We start from the raw sequence: 18,381 nt of genomic DNA, 5'->3' as shown, positions 1-18,381 counted from the left end.
CTCTTCCTCCAGGATTCTGTGTTTGCTGATCCTGTAATTTTCCAGAGTTCCTCACTGAGACCTGAAGTAATTAGCTTCTTCTTCTTCTTCTTTTTTTTTTCAATTTTATGTTTCTTTGTTTTAACACCAAAAACATTTTGTACTGGGGTAAAGCCGATTAACAGTGTTGTGTTAGTTTCACATGAACAGTGAAGGAGGGACTAAGCAGATACTGGAGTGGGCTGCCACGCCCTCCTCCAGAGCATCTTCCTAACCCAGGGATCAAACCCACATCTATTATGTCTCCTGTATTGGCAGGCAGGTTCTTTACCACTAGCCCCACCTGGGAAGCCCAGCAATTCATTTCCTTAATTAAGTTTTATCTTTTTCCTAGTGATGGATATTACTGATATTGTACATGGCAAGGTGGATGATGAAGAAAAGCAGCATTTTATTCCCTTTCAACAGTAAGTACTTTGGCACTTACCCAGGTTAGTTGAGACCTGGGTTAGGCCTTTGGGAGGTGCATTAACACAGAACCAAGTGCTCGGAACCTTTTGCCTGGTTAGACAAGGAGAACTCTTAAATGAGAAGATTGAGAGGAGCTGATAGAAGACTAGATTCAAAAATCCTCATATTAAACTCCAATTTAAGAGGGTAACCTAACTTCTTCTGATTCTACAGAAATGACTGAAGCAATATAAGGGACAAATCTACCGGGTTATGGTACCGTATAAATGCCAGAGTCTACCTGTACTTTGTTGTATGGAACAGTTTTCACAGAGGACCGGGAATTAAGTAGGACAGCACAGGGCTTCTCAGACTGTAACCCGCACATTAATCACCTGGATCTTGTTGGGATGAATGCAGAACGCCCTCTGGTGGGTCTGCAGTCTCCACCTCATAGGCTTCTAGGTGATGCTCTGGCAGGTCTGGGGAACACGCCTGGTGGGAGTGAAGGGTGGACTGATCCTTGACTTCCTGCCAGTGGAGGAGAGCCAGGAGTGCCTGCAAGGACCCCCCCCGACCTGCACTCAAGCCCCTTACTGAGCCTCGGGAGCTGGAGCCCTGAGAGGGCCGCTGGGGACGCTGGAGAGCTGTTCTCCATCCCTTGTGACTGAGTGAGCGTGCATGTGAACATCACGACTGACCCCAGCAGGCGTGTGCCACTTAACCTCGCACAGGCGGTGGGAGCATTGCTGGATCTAATGCCTAACGAGACAGTGTCAGTGAGAAAAGATGACTGTCTCGGCCAGTGTATTAGAGCCACTACCACAGATCGGTGTGATAAACTGAGAATTCCAAAAACTAGACCCAAGGACATTTGAGTTAATGTGATTTTATTAATAATAAGTAATGGGTTGGCCAAAAAGTTCGTTCAGGATTTTCCATACAATGTTACGGAAAAATTCCCTAACAAACTTTTTTGACCAACCCCAATAATATGGTTATATTATTTTTAAATGATATTAATTTAAAAAATCAATGCAGAAAGATAAGCCAAGCAAAAGCTATTGTTCAAGATTAGCCAACCATTTGAGAAACCTAGGTTAAATCCTCATCTCCCAACTTAAACCATCGTAATTTCCGGATGATAACACACAAAAGGGTAAGAGCCAACAATCTTAAAGTATACAATGTGATGTGTAAGAAGTCTTTCTGAGTCAAATACCAGAGATTTGACTGAAAAAAAGAAATTGATTTAACCACACAAAAATTTTGAACAACTTATGCATAGAAAAAACTTAATAAAATCTTGGCAGTTTGCTGTGTCTTGTATAATACAACAAATAGTAAAATATATAGAATAGACATGAATATATAAACTAAAAACATGCTTATAATAAAGATAATTTTCACATCTATGAATGTTGTTTCTGCTATATATACATATATTATTAGACACTGTGTATTTATGTACCAGGAGCAGTATTCATGAATATGAACTGTTAGTTGTTCAGCTGTGTCTGACTCTTTGTGACCCCATGGACTGTAGCCCGCCAGGCTTCTCTGTCCATGGGATTTCCCATGTAAGAATACTGGAGTGGGTTGCCATTTCCTTTTCCAAGGCATCTTCCCAAACCAGTGATCAAACCCTGGTCTCCTGCATTATAGGCAGATTCTTGAACATTATATGAAATACTATATGATAACATGATACGGTGGCTTCCTCAGTGGCCTAGCAGTAAAGAATCCACCTGCCAATACAGGAGACATAGGTTTGATCTCTGGGTTGGGAAGATACCCTAGAGAAGGAAATGGTAACCCACTCCTGTATTCTTGCCTGGGAAATCCCATGGACAGAGGAGCCTGGCAGACTATAGTCCATGGGGCTGCAGAGTCGGACACAACTTAGCAACTAAACAACAAAAAAATATGATGCAATATTATGTGTGTGTATATAAATAATCGAGGCAGCATTCATGGACATGAAATTTAATCTGCTCCATACAAATAATATAAATAATTGTAGAACAGGAACAGTATGGCTATGAATTGTCTCGAATGCGTTTCTCTGTATTTGTCTCACTTTATGAGGTGAGTTTCCGGTTTGGTTGTGTGCTTCCCACTTACTTTCAGAACCAGCCCTTTCTAGCAGTTATGCTGAAACACTGAGTCTTCAGATTGTCTCCACTACAGAATAATACAAGCTTTGAGTCTCTGAGGAGCCCAGCCCTAATTTGATTACCGCTCAGTTTGCAGCCAGCAGCCACTTTAAAGCCTTCACGATGCAAATCATGGCCTCTAGCATTGAACTCCCAAGATTTATGGCAGAGCTTTCATAACTTAACCTCAAAAGCTTTACAGCGATTGTATTGGGAGAGTTTTATAGGCATATCCTGCTAGACTGAGAGGGTGTCATTTGGAAACAACGCATTCTGCAGCAATCCCACTTTTTAGGAACATACTGCAGTGTGGTGGTGGTGGTTTAGTCCCTAAGTCCGTATTCAGCTCTTGCGACCCCATGGACTGTAGCCTGCCAGACTCCTCCATCCATGGGATGTCCCAGGCAAGAATACTGGAGTGGGTTGCCATTTCCTTCTCCAGAGGATCTTCCCATCCCAGGGATTGAACCCAGTTCTCCAGCACTGCAGGTGGTTTCTTTACCGACTGAGCCACCATGCGCCTATACTGCAGTATGCTTCCTGTGTATTGTCAGGATACAGATCTGAACCCTGCAGAGCAAGCTGGCCTGTGTGTTGTGGGCAAGAGACCAAAACCACAGCAGAGAAGCCTGGCGGCCATTGTCCTACACAGGCTGATAGGGAGTTCCCGATAGTGCTTGTGCTGTCCATAGAAGGGGGGCTGGGCTCCCCTCTTTGATCCCCCTGTGAGACTCTCAGCCTGATTAGATTGTTAAAGTGAGGCTTGTTTGCTGTGCCATTGCAACCCTATATATAGCTCATCATCACATGGGATTCTACAGACACCATCCACAATCCACTGCATACGCACTGCTCTTGTACACTGAGTGTTGGCAGCAGGTGGGAGCTCTCAAGGCCTGTGTTACAGGTCTGTTTCCTCACAGGTGAAGGAACTGAAGCCTGAAGGGGAGGCTCCGGCAGAGCTTACTGTCAAGAACCAGAACTGGGGGCTGGGTCTCCTGCCCCTGCTTCCACCCTTCTTCTGCAGTTCCATTCCTGCAGCCTCTCCCACCTTGGAAAGCACATCAAGCACTGCATCTGGTTTCAGCCTTATCATTTGACCTTCAGTTTTGTTTGTTCTTGAGTTGCTTTTTTCCCCCTTTTCCCCCCAAGTCATTTTGAGATGAATTTGCTAAGATAGGCACCCAGTGGGAAAAGAAAGATGGAAAGTATCTTGTCGTTAGGCTGCTTTACTGTTTATATTTTCAGCTGATAGGCCCATCAGACCCAGCAGTATCTGAGGTTCTGCTGCAGAGACTTCCTCTTTTTGTCTTACCAGTTATTTCTCATTTTCCCAGAATTGCCATGGAAACGTATATCCGACAGAGGCAGCTCATCATGTCGCCCCTGATAACATCCCACGTGATCGGGGAGAATGAACCGCTCACATCAGTCTTGAATAAAGTGATAGCAACCAAAGAAGTGAATCACAAAGGACAAGGTACTCGGCCCTATGTACCAAATGGGGAGGGGGCTTGGTGGGGCTCGGGAGTGGTGGGGCTCAGAGCTGAGTCCTTGGACTCTGGCCCTTTCATTATCGTCCTCTGATATAAAACAGACCCTGCTGGGGACTGCCCACCTCAACTTCCGACTGACGCTGACCGCAGTTCAGACTTCAGAGCATTGTCTCGCAGTATTTTGTAAATTCTGTAGAACGCATTCTCATCTGATGAGTCTCCTCACTTTTGTCTGCTGTATGATCCCAATGCTGTAAATTAAGGCACAAAGAAAAAGAGTTTTGAAGATAATTATGTTCTACTCTCTGTATAGGTTTATCCTGTTACATTTCCAAAAACTGAGGAGAAAGAAACCAAAGTCATGTAAATGACTACGATTTCATATAAAATAATGGGCTTTCCAGCAAATCGTTTTTTCGTACCTCCATGTCATTTTGTTGACTTAGTTTTAACTCCGAGGAGTTTTGCTGATTGAAACTAAATTTTAATTCAGGTAACAAGGGAAAACAGTTAGAATTTAGATACCAAGGTGGTGATGATTGGGGGTCAGTTTTTGAAGATTGAGTTACTTTTTTTTTTTTTAACCACCTTGTAATTGTCTTCTGAAGTGGAAGCAATTAGGAAACGTTATTTTTGGCATATTTAGTTTGTCATGTATTAACAGTTACCCTGAGTGAGAAATAGTTGTAAGGAAACACAGATTCTAAAAATAAATAACCAGATATATTTCTGTTGTTTTAGAACTCCTAACCTAAGGATGTAATTTGTTAGAGTGGAAAATTCTTAAACTAATTAGATTGCTGTCTCTGTATAATTTTCTTTATCAAAACTGTAAGAAAATATTCCTTCTCTTCCTTCCAAAATACTTTTCAAATGTTTTCATGCTCTTCATAAATACTTTTTGTGGCTGTGTAATATTCCATTGCTTGGATTATTTTTTTTTCTTCCCAAGCATGGAATCCCCTAGGTAAATACTTAAGTAATTTCTAGTTTGTCACCATTATAAATTTAAATAACTCTGGTATGACTATCTTTATAAATGAAGGTATGTAAGACATACACTATAAAAGATACATACTGCTGCTGCTAAGTCGCTTCATTCGTGTCCGAGTCTGTGCGACCCCATAGACGGCAGCCCACCAGGCTCCCCCGTCCCTGGGATTCTCCAGGCAAGAGCACTGGAGTGGGTTGCCATTTCCTTCTCCAATGCATGAAAGTGAAAAGTGAAAGTGAAGTCACTCAGTCGTGTCCGACTCTCTGCGACCCCATGGTCTGCAGCCTACCAGACTCCTCCGTCCATGGGATTTTTCAGGCAAGAGTACTGGAGTGGGTTGCCATTGCCTTCTCCAAAAGATACATACTATCTTTTTCATATTTAGGACTGTCTCCCCAAGAAAATTCCCAGAAGTAGGATTTCTGGCTCAGATGACAGGAATAAGCTTACGACTGGAGACGCACATATTACCAGAACGCTTTCCATAGATGGGCACTAATTACTATCTGCCTGCTTGGCAAACTGATGTTTAAAATTCTTTACCTACTTGAGGGGTGAAAAGTTGACTTCTATAACTCTGTTGCATCAAAAAAAAAAAAAAAGACAGTTATCTGGCACTCATATGTATTTATAATTTTCTAAATTTTTCATTCTCAGTTTTTATAAACTCTGTATACTAAAGGTAATAATAGTCCATCTACTTAGGATGCATACTTATTAGTTTCTGGTTAGCCAAATATTTATAAACTTCTTGTATTTCCTGGTGAATTGTGTATTCATGTTTTGTTTGTGATCTGAATATTTTTCATCTAGTGAGTATAAACTCATAATTTCTTATAAGTATTTTGCCATGCCTTTTATAGTTGTATGTAGTGTATGGTATATGAAGTATACCTTTTTTTTTTATGAATATCAAAATTTCAACTTGTATAGATAATTATTTTGCTTTTGTGGTTTCTTCCTTTGTTTCTTTACTTAGAAAAATGGTTCAGAAATTTGTACACTTATTTTTTAAATTTCTGGTCTGTTTTTCTATTATTTTTTACATTAGGAATTTATTTTAATGAAAATATGTGGTGAGAGGTTAGATTGATTGATTCTGCTCTGAGTACAGTAGAATATTTCAGTACATTATGGAATTGATCCATTGTTTCATGATTTGTTGTCTCTTTTGCTGTATGCTTAATAGCTGAATATAATGTACTTGATTTCATTGTTTTCATTGATTTATATATCTTTACTACTAATATCACTCATTATTATAACTTCACAGTATTTTGGTATCTGATAGGGACCATCTTCCCCCCACCCCCCAGAGCAAACATCTGTTTACCTCTCTGTCAAATTCTCAAAGAAATCCTGCTATGCTTTTGTCAGGAGTGTCATTAAAATTCTAAGTTAACTGGGGGAGAATTGATGTCTTTTCAGTAATGTATCTGTGTATTAATACCAGGCATATATTTTTCTTATTCAAGAGTGCATTTATTATATAGATCATAACAAAGAGCTAAAAATTTGTCTTTTTTTTCTTTAAAGGACTTTGGGTGTCCTTGAAGCTATTGCCAGGAGACCTCACGCAAGTTCAGAAAAATTTTTCACACTTGGTTGATCGATCCACAGCTATTGCACGGAAGATGGGCTTTCCTGAGATAATCCTTCCAGGTAAATGCTTTGCTTGATTCACCTGTTATGCATTCTCTGGGACTTTCTTCCATGTAGCCATCACTTAAAAAAATTTTTTTTATTCAAGTGTAGTTGCCTTACAATGTTGGTTAATTCCCATAGTACATCAAAGTGAATCAGCTCTACCTATACACATATCCCCTCTTTTTTTGGATTTCCTTTCCATTTAGATCACCACAGAGCAATGAGTAGAGATTCCTATGCTATACGTAGGTTCTCGTTGGTTATCGGTTACACATAGTATGAATAGTGTTTGCCTAGAGAATTCCATGAACAGAGGAGTCTAGTGGGCTACAGTTCATGGCGTCGCAAAGAGTCGGACATGACTGAGCAACTTAACACACACATGCACAAATAGTGTATATATGTCAATGCCCATCTCTCGGTTCATCCCAACCCCTTCCCCCTCTGGGTGTCCATACATTTGCTCTCTATGTCTGTGTGTCTATTTCTGCTTTATAAATAGGATTATATATGACAGTTTTTTCCAATTCCACATATATGTATGAATATGATTTTTTCTTTCTGATTGACTTCACTTTATATGACAGTTTCTGGGTCAATCCATGTCTCAGCAAATGACCCATTTTTTTTTCCTTTTTATGGCTGAGTAATATTCCATTTTATATGTACCACATCTTCTTTATCCATTCCTCTGCTGATGGCCATTTAGGTTGTTTCCATGACCTGGCCATTGTACATAGTGCTGCAGTGACCGTGGAGTGCTCTAATGGGACCCTTGAGGAAACATGGGTCAAATTTCATCATTTGCAAGTTACAGTTTCTTAGAAAACTACCCAGTATGCAAGCCCAAGAGAGCGCTTTTAAAAGTAACTCAAAATTTTCTCTTTGGTTTCTCTTCCTTTGTGTTCTGCACAAGTCCTTCTGAAATACTTCCTAGACCACCCATTCAGTAGCACTAAACAGCACAGGTCTCTGCCCGAGCATAACTTGCTTCATCTGCCCGTGCCTCTTCCCATGATGCCATCACCAGCACTGTGGGCTCCTTGGCAGGAAACTGCAGCAAGGTGCCCGCTCAGCCCACACTCAGCCGGGCCTTCTGCTCCACTGGCTTTAGCTCCAGCTCTGGGCTTGGTTCTCCCCTTACTTGTGGTGATAGGAATGTAAACGTTTTGCAGTTTCGTACTGTAGTTTCATCTTTTTTGCCACCATATGATAGTGATCTGCTTATGTAGTCTAGGGAACTCACTAATTTGACCCATTTACTTCCTTGATCATTGCAGTGATAAAAGAACATCATCCTCTTGAGGAACTTTATATATGTGTATTATATAAAATATATATTATAAATATTAAAACACAGATATGTTGTATATTCATTAGGAAAAAAATACGAATAAACAATCTTTGGCATGTTAGAAAAATTCTTGAAAACCAAACTGTTACATCTATTGCATAAAAATTCAAGTTTTTTAAAATTTTTATTTGTTAATTTAGCTGCCCTGCAGAGCATGTGGGATCTTAGTTCCCTGACCAGGGATTGAGCCTGTGCCCCCTGCAATAGAAGCACAGATTCTTAACCACTGGACCACAAAGAAGTCCCCAGTTTCTTTTAAACTAATTGAAGCTCTTGTTCCTCCTTGGTGAAATTAAGGAGCAGTAATAATTTGATGGGCTTCCCTGGTGGCTCAGTGGAAGGAATCTGCATGCCAATGCAGGAGATGCGGTTCAATCCCTGGGTGGGGAAGACCCCCTGGAGGAGGAAATGTCAACCCTGTCCAGTATTCTTGCCTGGGAAATCCCATGGACAGAGGAGCCTTGTGGGCCACAGTCCGTGGGGTTGCTAATTGATGAACACAACTGAGACTGAGCATGCACACACAAAACAGTTTGACAGCCTCACGCATTTGTATACATAGTGAGTATTTAAAGGAATTATTTGTGGAGTGAACAAGTGAAAGAGTTCTAAAATGGAGATCTTCTTCTTTGCTCATGAATAGTAGTCTTCATCTGCTTCATCCTTTACAGAGCTGTTTCACCCTAATACATGTTCATCAACATTCTTGGACAATGTTTGTCTTCTTGCTGTTTATAACAATAACTTCCTGTAACTGATGGCCATTTTATTGCTTCAGCAAGACCGAAACCTAGAAAAATGAAGTAGACAAGTTTTTTCTTTGGACAAAGTGAATTCACCTTTGAAATCAGATCTATGTTTCTCAAACTGCCAGGGCTATAATAGACTTTAAAAATCATCCAGAATGATGGTTTTCAAATGTAAGTCTTTGGTTTAGCCAATCAGGATTATCTGGGTAATATTAAAATACAGATTCCCAGACTTTTCCAAACTCTGATTCAGTTTGTAAGACCTGGGTTCTCCAGGTTGTTGTTTAGTCGCTGAGTCTTGTCCGAGTCTTTGCCATCCCATGGATTGCAGCACACAAGGCTTCTCTGTCCTTCAATACCTCCTGGAGTTTGCTCAGACTCATGTCCATTGAGTCAGTGATTCCATCTCATCCTCTGTCACCCCCTTCTCTGCCCTCAATCTTTCTCAGCATCAGGGTCTTTTCCAATTGAGTTATCTCTTTGTATCCGGTGGCCAAAGTATTGGCACTTCGGCTTCAGCATCAGTCCTTCCAATGAATATTCAGGGTTGATTTCCTTTAGGATGGACTGGTTGGACCTCCTTGCAGTCCAAGGGACTCTCAAGAGTCTTCTCCAGCACCACGGTTTGAAAGCATCAGTTTTTCAGCACTCAGCCTTCTTTATGGTCCACCTCTTATATCCATACATGACTACTGTAAACATCATAGTTTTGACTGTATGGACCTTTATCGGGTTCTCCTGGCGATGCTGGTAATTGGCCAGGTTTGAGAAACATAGATCTGGGCCACCATCGCTCACTGAGGTCCTTTTTGTCACCATTTGAACAGGCTCCAGATTCTTCTTTAATTCTTCCCTCTGCTGCACTTTCCCTTGTAGCTAAATTCATGGAAGCAGTTATATCCTCTCTCTTTTTTCACCTGTCAGTCTCTCTCTGTCCAGAATGGCTATCACTGCTCACTAAAGATTAGTGTCTCTAAGTCCAGTGGATATTCTTAGCCTGATGATCGTCTCTGGCCAGCATATGACACGGTTGCTCACCCCCTCTTTTGGAATGTTACCACATGTTGTTGGTGAAGCCACACTCTTCCCATTTCTTTCTTCCCCTGGCGTCTCTCCCAGGATTCCTTTGCCAACTTACCATCTTCGAGCTCACCTTTAAACTTCGGGGTTCCTCAGTATTTGGTCCTTATGCCCTGTCTTAGTTTGCTTGGGCTGCCGTGACAAAGAACCACAGGCTGAGTGGCTTAAACAGTGGAAGTATATGGGACTTCCTTGGAGGTCCAGTGGTCAAGACTCTGTGCTTCCAATGCAGCAGGTGAGGATTTGATCCCTGGTTAGGAAACTAAGATCCCATATGCCATGTGGTGTAGCCAAACAATAAAATATAAAAAATGAAAGTGTATTTTCTTACAGTTCTGGAGGCTGGAAGTCAAAAATCAAAATATCGGCGGGGTTGTTTCTCCGGAATCCTCTTCTTGGTTTACCAGTTGCCTCCTCCTTACTGTATCCTCACACCATCAGCCCTCATCTGTGTGTTTCTGTATCCTAGTCTCAGGAAGGTATCAGTTAGGTTGGATTAGGGCTCACCATATGACCCCGTTTTACAGTAGTCACCTCTTTAACACATGAATTTGGGGGGGGGGACACAATTCAGTCTTTAACAGATCCCCTTCCTTTCATTCTGCACTCCGTTCTCTCCCTAGGTGATCTCAGACACTCCTTTTTTTCATATTTATTCATTTAGCTGTGCTGGGTCTTGGCTGCAGCATGTAAACTCTTAGTTTGGTGTGTGGGATCTAGTTACCTGACCAGGGGTTGAACCAGACCATCTGCATCGGGAGCTCTGCACTACCAGGGAAGTCCTCATCCATTCATTTTGCTTCTGTGTGTTAGTTGCCTATAAATCCAAATCTCTAGTTCTAAGACCCTTCCTTTAATCAGAGGTGCAAAGAGGACCTTCTCTTCCCACCGTCAATTGGATCGTTCTTTCTTTTTATTTCTTAACTCAAAATCTGCACCTGGAACTTGTCATCCTAAGCATCTGGGCCTGACTCTTTTATTGTGTTTTATCTCAGAGAAGAGCCCCTCATCCATCCACTTGCGTAGACAAGAAATCTGGAAATCACTCTTGACACCTCCTTCCCTTCACCTCACACAGGACTGAGGGAGAAGATCAACCAGTTTTCCCTTTGAAAGCCTCTCAACTACACCCTGTGCTTTATCCGGCTGCAGCTCCCTGGATTGCAGCTCCCGTCATCAGTTCCCTGGACAACTGCCATGTCTTCCTAACTGGTTTCCCTGTTTCTATTCTTTCTGCCTCATTCTCCACATGGCAGCATGAATGGTCGGTTATAAATGCCTTTCTGATATTGTCACACTCCTTCCTTTCTGAAAACATGTCGATGACTTATGTTAATATTTAGGATGAATATACAAATTCTTCTGTTGGCCTCAGGCAGGCTTATGTCTGTCTCCATAACCTCATCTCACACCAGATTTCCTTCACTTGAAAGCATCATGGATATGCTACCTCTGGGCCTCTGCACATGCTGTGTACTCTCCCTCCTCTCATTCCTCCAGTATCAGCCCAAAGGATAGATTCGCACACCCTGCATTGATCCTGACTTTATAATGATGCATCTCGTCAGATGATGGAGAATGCTTCTATCACCCACCAGACTATAAGCTGCTTGAGAGCAAGGCTGGTGGGTGTATGGCTGACCGTTGTCTCCCAACCACCTAGCACAGTACTTCATAACAGAGTCTGTGCTCAGTCTGGTTTTTAAAGGAGTAAATGAATATTATTTCATTTCACTGTACCATAATTTATTCAACCAACTGTCTGTGGTTGGAAACTGAAGATGTGTCAAAGTTTTCACATTAACAATACCACAATGAATATGCTTATGGATAAATCATTGCTCACGTGTTCTGATTGTGGTATAGTTGATGTACTATATTATATAAGTTTCACATCTACAACAAATAGCACTAAATTGTACTTCAGAGACCCTGTGCTATGTATGGAGAGGTAAAATGAGGTAAGCTATGGGGAACAATACATATAAAAACTCCTATGTAAATAATTTATTACAAACAGCATCTTATATTTTACATGTAATTTACATCTTATTACATTCTGAAATTTAAAAATGACTCCAGGTAGCACCACTCACAGGATGGGTTGTTGTACTGCAGGAGATGTTCGGAATGATATTTATGTCACCCTGATCCATGGGGAGTTTGACAAGGGGAAAAAGAAGACACCAAAGAACGTGGAGGTGACCATGTCTGTACATGACGAGGAGGGCAGGCTCTTGGAGGTGAGTGATGTTCCCCGTAGTCCCACTGCCATCACACACTCCTTTACACGACTTCAGGCCTGATGTTACTGTTCTTCACTGTAGAGTGGATTTTGTGTTTCACAACAAAAAAGTAGGAAGCTCATTAAATTTGTGATTAGCAGTTACCAATTTTATTAATAAAGTCACATAGACTCTTAATTTCATTATTTCTCCTGTGCTGAGAAAGACTGCAAGCCACCAGGATTTCAGGTGTACATTTCTGAAGTAGCGATTCTCTCTCTTTTTTTTTTTATTGATTTATTTTTGGCTGCACTGGGTCTTCATTGCTACACACAGGCTTTCTCTAGTTGCAGTGAGTGGGGGCTACCCTTTCTTGCAGTGTGCGGGCTTCTCGTTGCAGAGCACGGGCTCTTGGGCTTCAGTATTTGAGGCATATGGACTCAGTAGTTGCAGCTCCTGGGCCTAATAGTTGTGGTGCATGGGCTTAGTTTGTGCCAAGGCATTTGGGGTCTTCCCAGATCAGGGATCAAACACATGTCTCCTACATTGGCAGGAGGATTCTTTACCACCGAGCTACCAGGGAAGCCCCTGATGTAGAGGTTCTTAATCATTTTCAAGTAATTTAGACACTTTCAATCTGATAAGGTCCTTCTTTCGATCTGGAGGGTACAGGTCCTCCACCTGAGTGAGCTGAACCAGTGGAGATGTACTGCTTAGTGCTGTTACACTGGAAGGGCTCGTGGTTTGAGGTCAGCTACCATGCTTTTTAGTTTTAGAGATCAGCAAGCTGCAGCCCAGAGAGGATAAGGTGTTCTCTCAGTGAAGTACAGGACCCGGAGGTGCTGCAGGAAACGGACACAGGTGTCCTGACTTCCGGTCCATTGTTCCTCCAATAGAACTTAAGTCTTGATTCTGACATCATGGAGGAGGATAGGCAAGGTGTGGTCATGGCAGGCTTTTACTTCCCCGAGTGACCTCTGGCTCCTCTTGTGTGAGCCACGGTTACCTGCTGGGGAGTCCGCTCCATTCACCGAGTGCATCGTGGTGGGAGCACAGCAGGGTACACCGTCCCCCGCTTCCTGGGGATGTACTTGTCTTTGAAGGAATCGGCTGTTTAAAGACAAGTTGTCCTCTGCAGAGAGGGAGAAGCAGAATGCCCTGGGCCACAATGTGGGGGTGATTTCTTGGTGCTGTCAGGAGAGCCCTTTCGCTCCAGGAGTTCAAGTGCACATCTTCATGGCTTTGCTAACTAGCTTGGAAGTACCCCCACGGAGGCCTGACTCTTGAGCTAAGTGGTTCCTTTCTAGGAAGAGCCACAACCCTAAGTTCTAGTGGACATACCACACCTACGTACCAAGTCCTTAAAACAAGAGTGTAGATAGGACCTCACACGGCTTTATGTCTGCAATGTGCTTAGCTCTGGGTCACCCTCACTAGACCTCCGTTCCCTGAAAGAGGAAAGAAGAAAGAAAAGAAGGACAGTATATGGTTGGAATGGAAGAGAGAGTAAAAGTTCCAGCAAAGAGGAATGTTAAGCTGGTGCTGGGTGCCTTAGCAACTACGCATTGAGACACTTGGACCCTCAAAGAGCTAGAAACTCACTCTTTTTTTTTTAATATATAATTTATTTATTTTTGGCTTTGCTGGGCTTTTCTCTAGTTCCTGGTTGTTTGGGAGCTACTCTCTAGTTGGGGTGTGCAGGCTTCTCATTGTAGTGACTTTTCCTGTTGCGGAGCACAGGCTCTCGGGCGTGCGGGCTTTAGTAGTTGTAGCACGTGGGCTTAGTAGTTGTGGCTCACAGACTCTAGAGCACGGGCTGAAGAGTTGTGGTACCTGGGCTTAGTTGCTTTGTGGCATGTGGGGTCCTCCCAGATCAGGGACCAAACCTGTGTCCCCTGCATTGGCAGGCAGATTCCTTACCAGTGAGCCACTGGGGAACCCCAAAACTCAGTCGTTTTAAATTAATTTCTTTTATTGACATGTGGTTGCTTTACAATGTTGTGTTCATTTCAGGTATACAGCAAAGAATCTATCTACACAGCATTATCTATCAATCATCTATGTATGTTCTTTTTTAGATTCTTTTCATATGTAGGTTTTTACAACATATTCCATATAGTTCCCTGTGCTGTACAGTAGGTCCTTCTTACCTATTTTATGTGGAGTAATGCATATCTTTTCTTCTCAAGTTCCTAATTATCCCATTCCTCACCCTTCCCCTTTGGAAACCAGGAGTTTGTTTTCTATGTCCGTGAGTCTGTTGGCATTTTGTAAATAAGTTCATGTCTGTCATCCTTTAGATTCCACATATGAGTGATGTCATATTTGTCTTTCTCTGTCTGACTTACGTCACCACTTAGTATGACAATCTCTGGGTTCATCCATGTTGATGCAAACGGCATTATTTCATTCCTTTTTATGGATGAGTAGTATTCCATTGTATATATGTACCACATCTTCTTAGAAAGTCATCTCACTCTTCACCCCAACTTATGGATGCCAATATAAAACAGGTGCTCGCCATGTGGAGTACCCTGAGTGTCTAGATAATATTGTCACCTCCTAATTTTTTCTTTCCATCCAAAGAAAGCGATTCATCCTGGTGCTGGATATGAAGGCATTTCTGAGTACAAATCAGTGGTGTATTATCAAGTCAAGCAGCCCTGTTGGTGTGAGACCGTCAAGGTGAGGATGTGCTGTCAGTAACTTCTATCATATGTGAAACCTCTTGTAGATTCCCTTCCTCTTTTTTTAAATTGGGATGTAGTTGCTTTATAACGTTGTGTCAGTTTCTGCTGCACAGTGAAGTGAATCAGCCATATGCATACATATACCCCCGCCCTTGACCCTTCTTCCCTCCCCACTCCCCCATCCCACCCCTCTATGTCGTCCCAGAGCCTTGAGCTGAGCTCCCTATGCCCTGCAGCAGCTTCCCCCTGGCTGTCTGTTTCACACGTGGTACTGCATATATCTCAGCCTCAGTCTCCTGATTCCACCCACCCCCTTTGTCCACACACGTCTGTTCTCTACATCTGTGTCTCTATTCCTGCGCTGAAGTAGGTTCATCTGTATCACTTTTCTAGATTCCCCATATATGCATTAATATACTATATTTGTTTTTCTGACTGACTTCACTCTGTTTGACAGACTTTAGGTCCAAGCACATCTCCACAAATGACCCTTTTACCCACCAATGATTCCTCCTTTATCCTGAAGTTTTACAGAGGTTTCCTGTGGGGTGCTGTAAGAAATGAATTGATCATCGTAATTCTTCAGAAGAGCATTTCTCTTTCAGAAACTTCAGAAATCTTAAGTGACGTTCTAGTTTGTAAACGTGTTGAAATTTGGAGGAAAACTTGTGGTTGTAATGATGTAAGAGGCTGCCAAGATGGTCCAGCACCAAATGGAAATTTTCACACTTTGTGAGCAGTTTCCTAACATTTCTCTCCTCCTTGGCCTCTAACCAAGTTTGCTGGGCCCCCTTTCAATTTAATTATGTGTTTTTCAGATTCCAAAGTGCTCTTGAGATCAGTCAGCTCATGTGAGCCTTGTAATAGCTCTGCAACTGAAATGGTCTGAGTTGCAGTACCCCCTTTTCTTTATTTTTTTGTTAATTGTTCACCACACTGAGCAGCGTGGGGGATCTTAGTTCCCCCACCAGGGATCCAACCTGGGCACTCCCTGCATTGGAAGGCAGAATCTTAACCACTGGACCACAAGGGACGTCCCAACAGTAGCCCTTTTTCTAAAGAGGTAACTGACACTCAGAGACGTGAAGCGACCATGTTCCTCTCGCTGCTCTGTGTCAGAGTCTACACCAGAACCCACTTTTCCTGAACCCCAGGTTCCATTAGCTCTTCCTTTTTTGTTATTTTATAAGTAAAGGATAGTTTATTTCCAATGCTGTATTAATTTTGGCTGTACAGCAAAGCAATTCCATTATCCATATGTATTTCTAGTTTTTGCTTAGTCGCTAAGTTGTTACCCCTTGGACTGTAGCCCGCCAGGCTTCTCTGTCCATGGAATTTCCCAGGCAAGAATATTGGAGTGAGTTGCCATTTCTGTCTCCAGGGATCCTTCCGACCCAGAGATTGGATCACATCTCCAGCATTAGCGGGAGTGGCTAATGCCACTGAGCCACCAGAGAAGCTCGTCCATGTATATAAATACACACACACACACACACACACACACACGTACATATGTATATATACATTCTTTTGAATATTCTTTCCATTATGGCTGAGACCAGGATACTGAATGTAGTTCCTTGTGCTGTTATGGGACTTTGTTGCTCATCCACACTGACTCTTTCTGATTGTCAGAGTCTTAAAAACTCTCCACAGAAAACTAAAAAATAATTGCCCTTTTATCTTAATTCAGAAGTAACCATCCTCCACAATGATTGGAAGGATAAAAAATGCACAAAGGTGGGCACAATAAAGGACAGAAATGGTATGGACCTCACAGAAACAGAAGATATTAAGAAGAGGTGACAAGAATACACAGAAAAACTATACAAAAAAGATCTTCATGACCCAGATAACCACGAAGGTGTGATCACTTACCTAGAGCCAGACATCCTGGAATGCAAAGTCAAGTGGGCCTTAGGAAGCATCACTACGAACAAAGCTAGTGGAGGTGATAGAATTCTGGTTGAGCTAATTCAAATCCTGAAAGATGATGCTGTGAAACTGTTGCACTCAATATGCCAGCAAATTTGGACAACTCAGCAGTGGCCACAGGACTGGAAAAGGTCAGTTTTCATTCCAGTCCCAAAGAAAGGCAATGCCAAAGAATGTTCAAACTGCTGCACAGTTGCACTCATCTCACATGCCAGCAAAGTAATGCTCAAAATTCTCCAAGCCAGGCAGTGAACCGTGAACTTCCAGATGTTCAAGCTGGATTTAGAAAAGGCAGAGGAGCCAGAGATCAAATTGCCAACATCTGTTTGATCATCAAAAAAGCTAGAGAGTTCCAGAAAAACATTTACTTGTGCTTTATTGACTATGCCAAAGCCTTTGACTTTGTGGATCATAGCAAACTGTGGGAAATTTTTAACTCCATGGGAAGACCAGACCACCTGATCTGCCTCTTGAGAAATCTGTATGCAGGTCGGGAAGCAACAGTTAGAACTGGACATGGAACAACAGACTGGTTCCAAATCAGGAAAGGAGTATGTCAAGGTTGTATATTGTCACCCTGCTTACTTAACTTATATACAGAGTTCATCATGAGAAATCCTGGACTGGATGAATCACAAGCTGGAGTCAAGATTGCTGGGAGAAATACCAATAACGTCAGATATGCAGATGACACCATCCTTATGGCAGAAAACAAAGAAGAACTAAACAGCATCTTGATGAATATGAAAGATGAGAGTGAAAAAGTTGGCTTAGAACTCAACATTCAGATAACTAAGATCATGGCATCTGGTCCCATTGCTTCATGGCAAATAGATGGGGAAACAGTGGCAGACTTTTTTGGGGGGCTCCAAAATCACTGCAGATGGTGACTGCAGCCATGAAATTAAAAGACGCTTGTTCCTTGGAAAAAAGGTTATGACCAACCAGGACAGCATATTAAAAAGCAGAGACATTACTTTGCCAACAAAGGTCTGTCTAGTCAAAGCTTTGGTTTTTCCAGTAGTCATGTATGGATGTGAGAGTTGGACTATAAAGAAAGCTGAGTGCCAAAGAATTGATGCTTTTGAACTGTGGTGTTGGAGAAGACTCGAGAGGGACTGCAAGGAGATCCAACCAGTCCATCCTAAAGGAAATCAGTCTTGAATATTCATTGGAAGGACTGATGTTGAAGCTGAAACTCCAGTACTTTGGCCACCTCATGTGAAGAACTGACTTATTTGAAAAGACCCTGATGCTGGGAATGATTTAAGGCAGGAGAAGAAGGGGACGACAAGGGGACGACAGAGGATGGGATCATTGGGTGGCATTACCGACTCCGTGGACATGAGCTTGCGTAAACTCCGGGAGTTGGTGATGGACAAGGAAGGCTGGCATGCTGCAGTCCATGGGGTTGCAAAGAGTAGGACACAACTGAGCAAATGAACTGAACTGAACCATCCTCCACAATTTAACATACTTCATATGTCTTGAATCATGCTGTTGATACAAATTTAAACTAGGGATAAAATCACCATATGACCCTGCAATCCCACTCCTAGACATTTACCCTGAGGAAACCAAAATTGAAAAAGACACATGTGTATCCCTTGTTCATTGCATCACTAT

General features: G+C 42.2%; 1 protein-coding gene across 1 annotated transcript in view; it reads left to right on the top strand.

Annotated features, from left to right (window-relative positions):
* Positions 1-18,381, top strand: part of DOCK5 (dedicator of cytokinesis 5) — a 269,322-nt gene that overhangs the window by 148,181 nt on the left and 102,760 nt on the right. The window contains exons 11-15 of the mRNA XM_070459648.1: positions 374-446; positions 3,923-4,065; positions 6,612-6,737; positions 12,024-12,148; positions 14,717-14,815. Of these exons, the coding sequence (XP_070315749.1) occupies positions 374-446; positions 3,923-4,065; positions 6,612-6,737; positions 12,024-12,148; positions 14,717-14,815 (566 nt within the window). The remainder of the gene's footprint in view (positions 1-373; positions 447-3,922; positions 4,066-6,611; positions 6,738-12,023; positions 12,149-14,716; positions 14,816-18,381) is intronic.

Source organism: Odocoileus virginianus, chromosome 31 (assembly GCF_023699985.2).
Source record: "Odocoileus virginianus isolate 20LAN1187 ecotype Illinois chromosome 31, Ovbor_1.2, whole genome shotgun sequence".
In the NCBI taxonomy this organism is placed as follows: domain Eukaryota; kingdom Metazoa; phylum Chordata; class Mammalia; order Artiodactyla; family Cervidae; genus Odocoileus; species Odocoileus virginianus.
The sequence above is the reverse complement of the archived record's forward strand: the minus strand, read 5'-3'. Positions and strand labels throughout refer to the sequence as shown.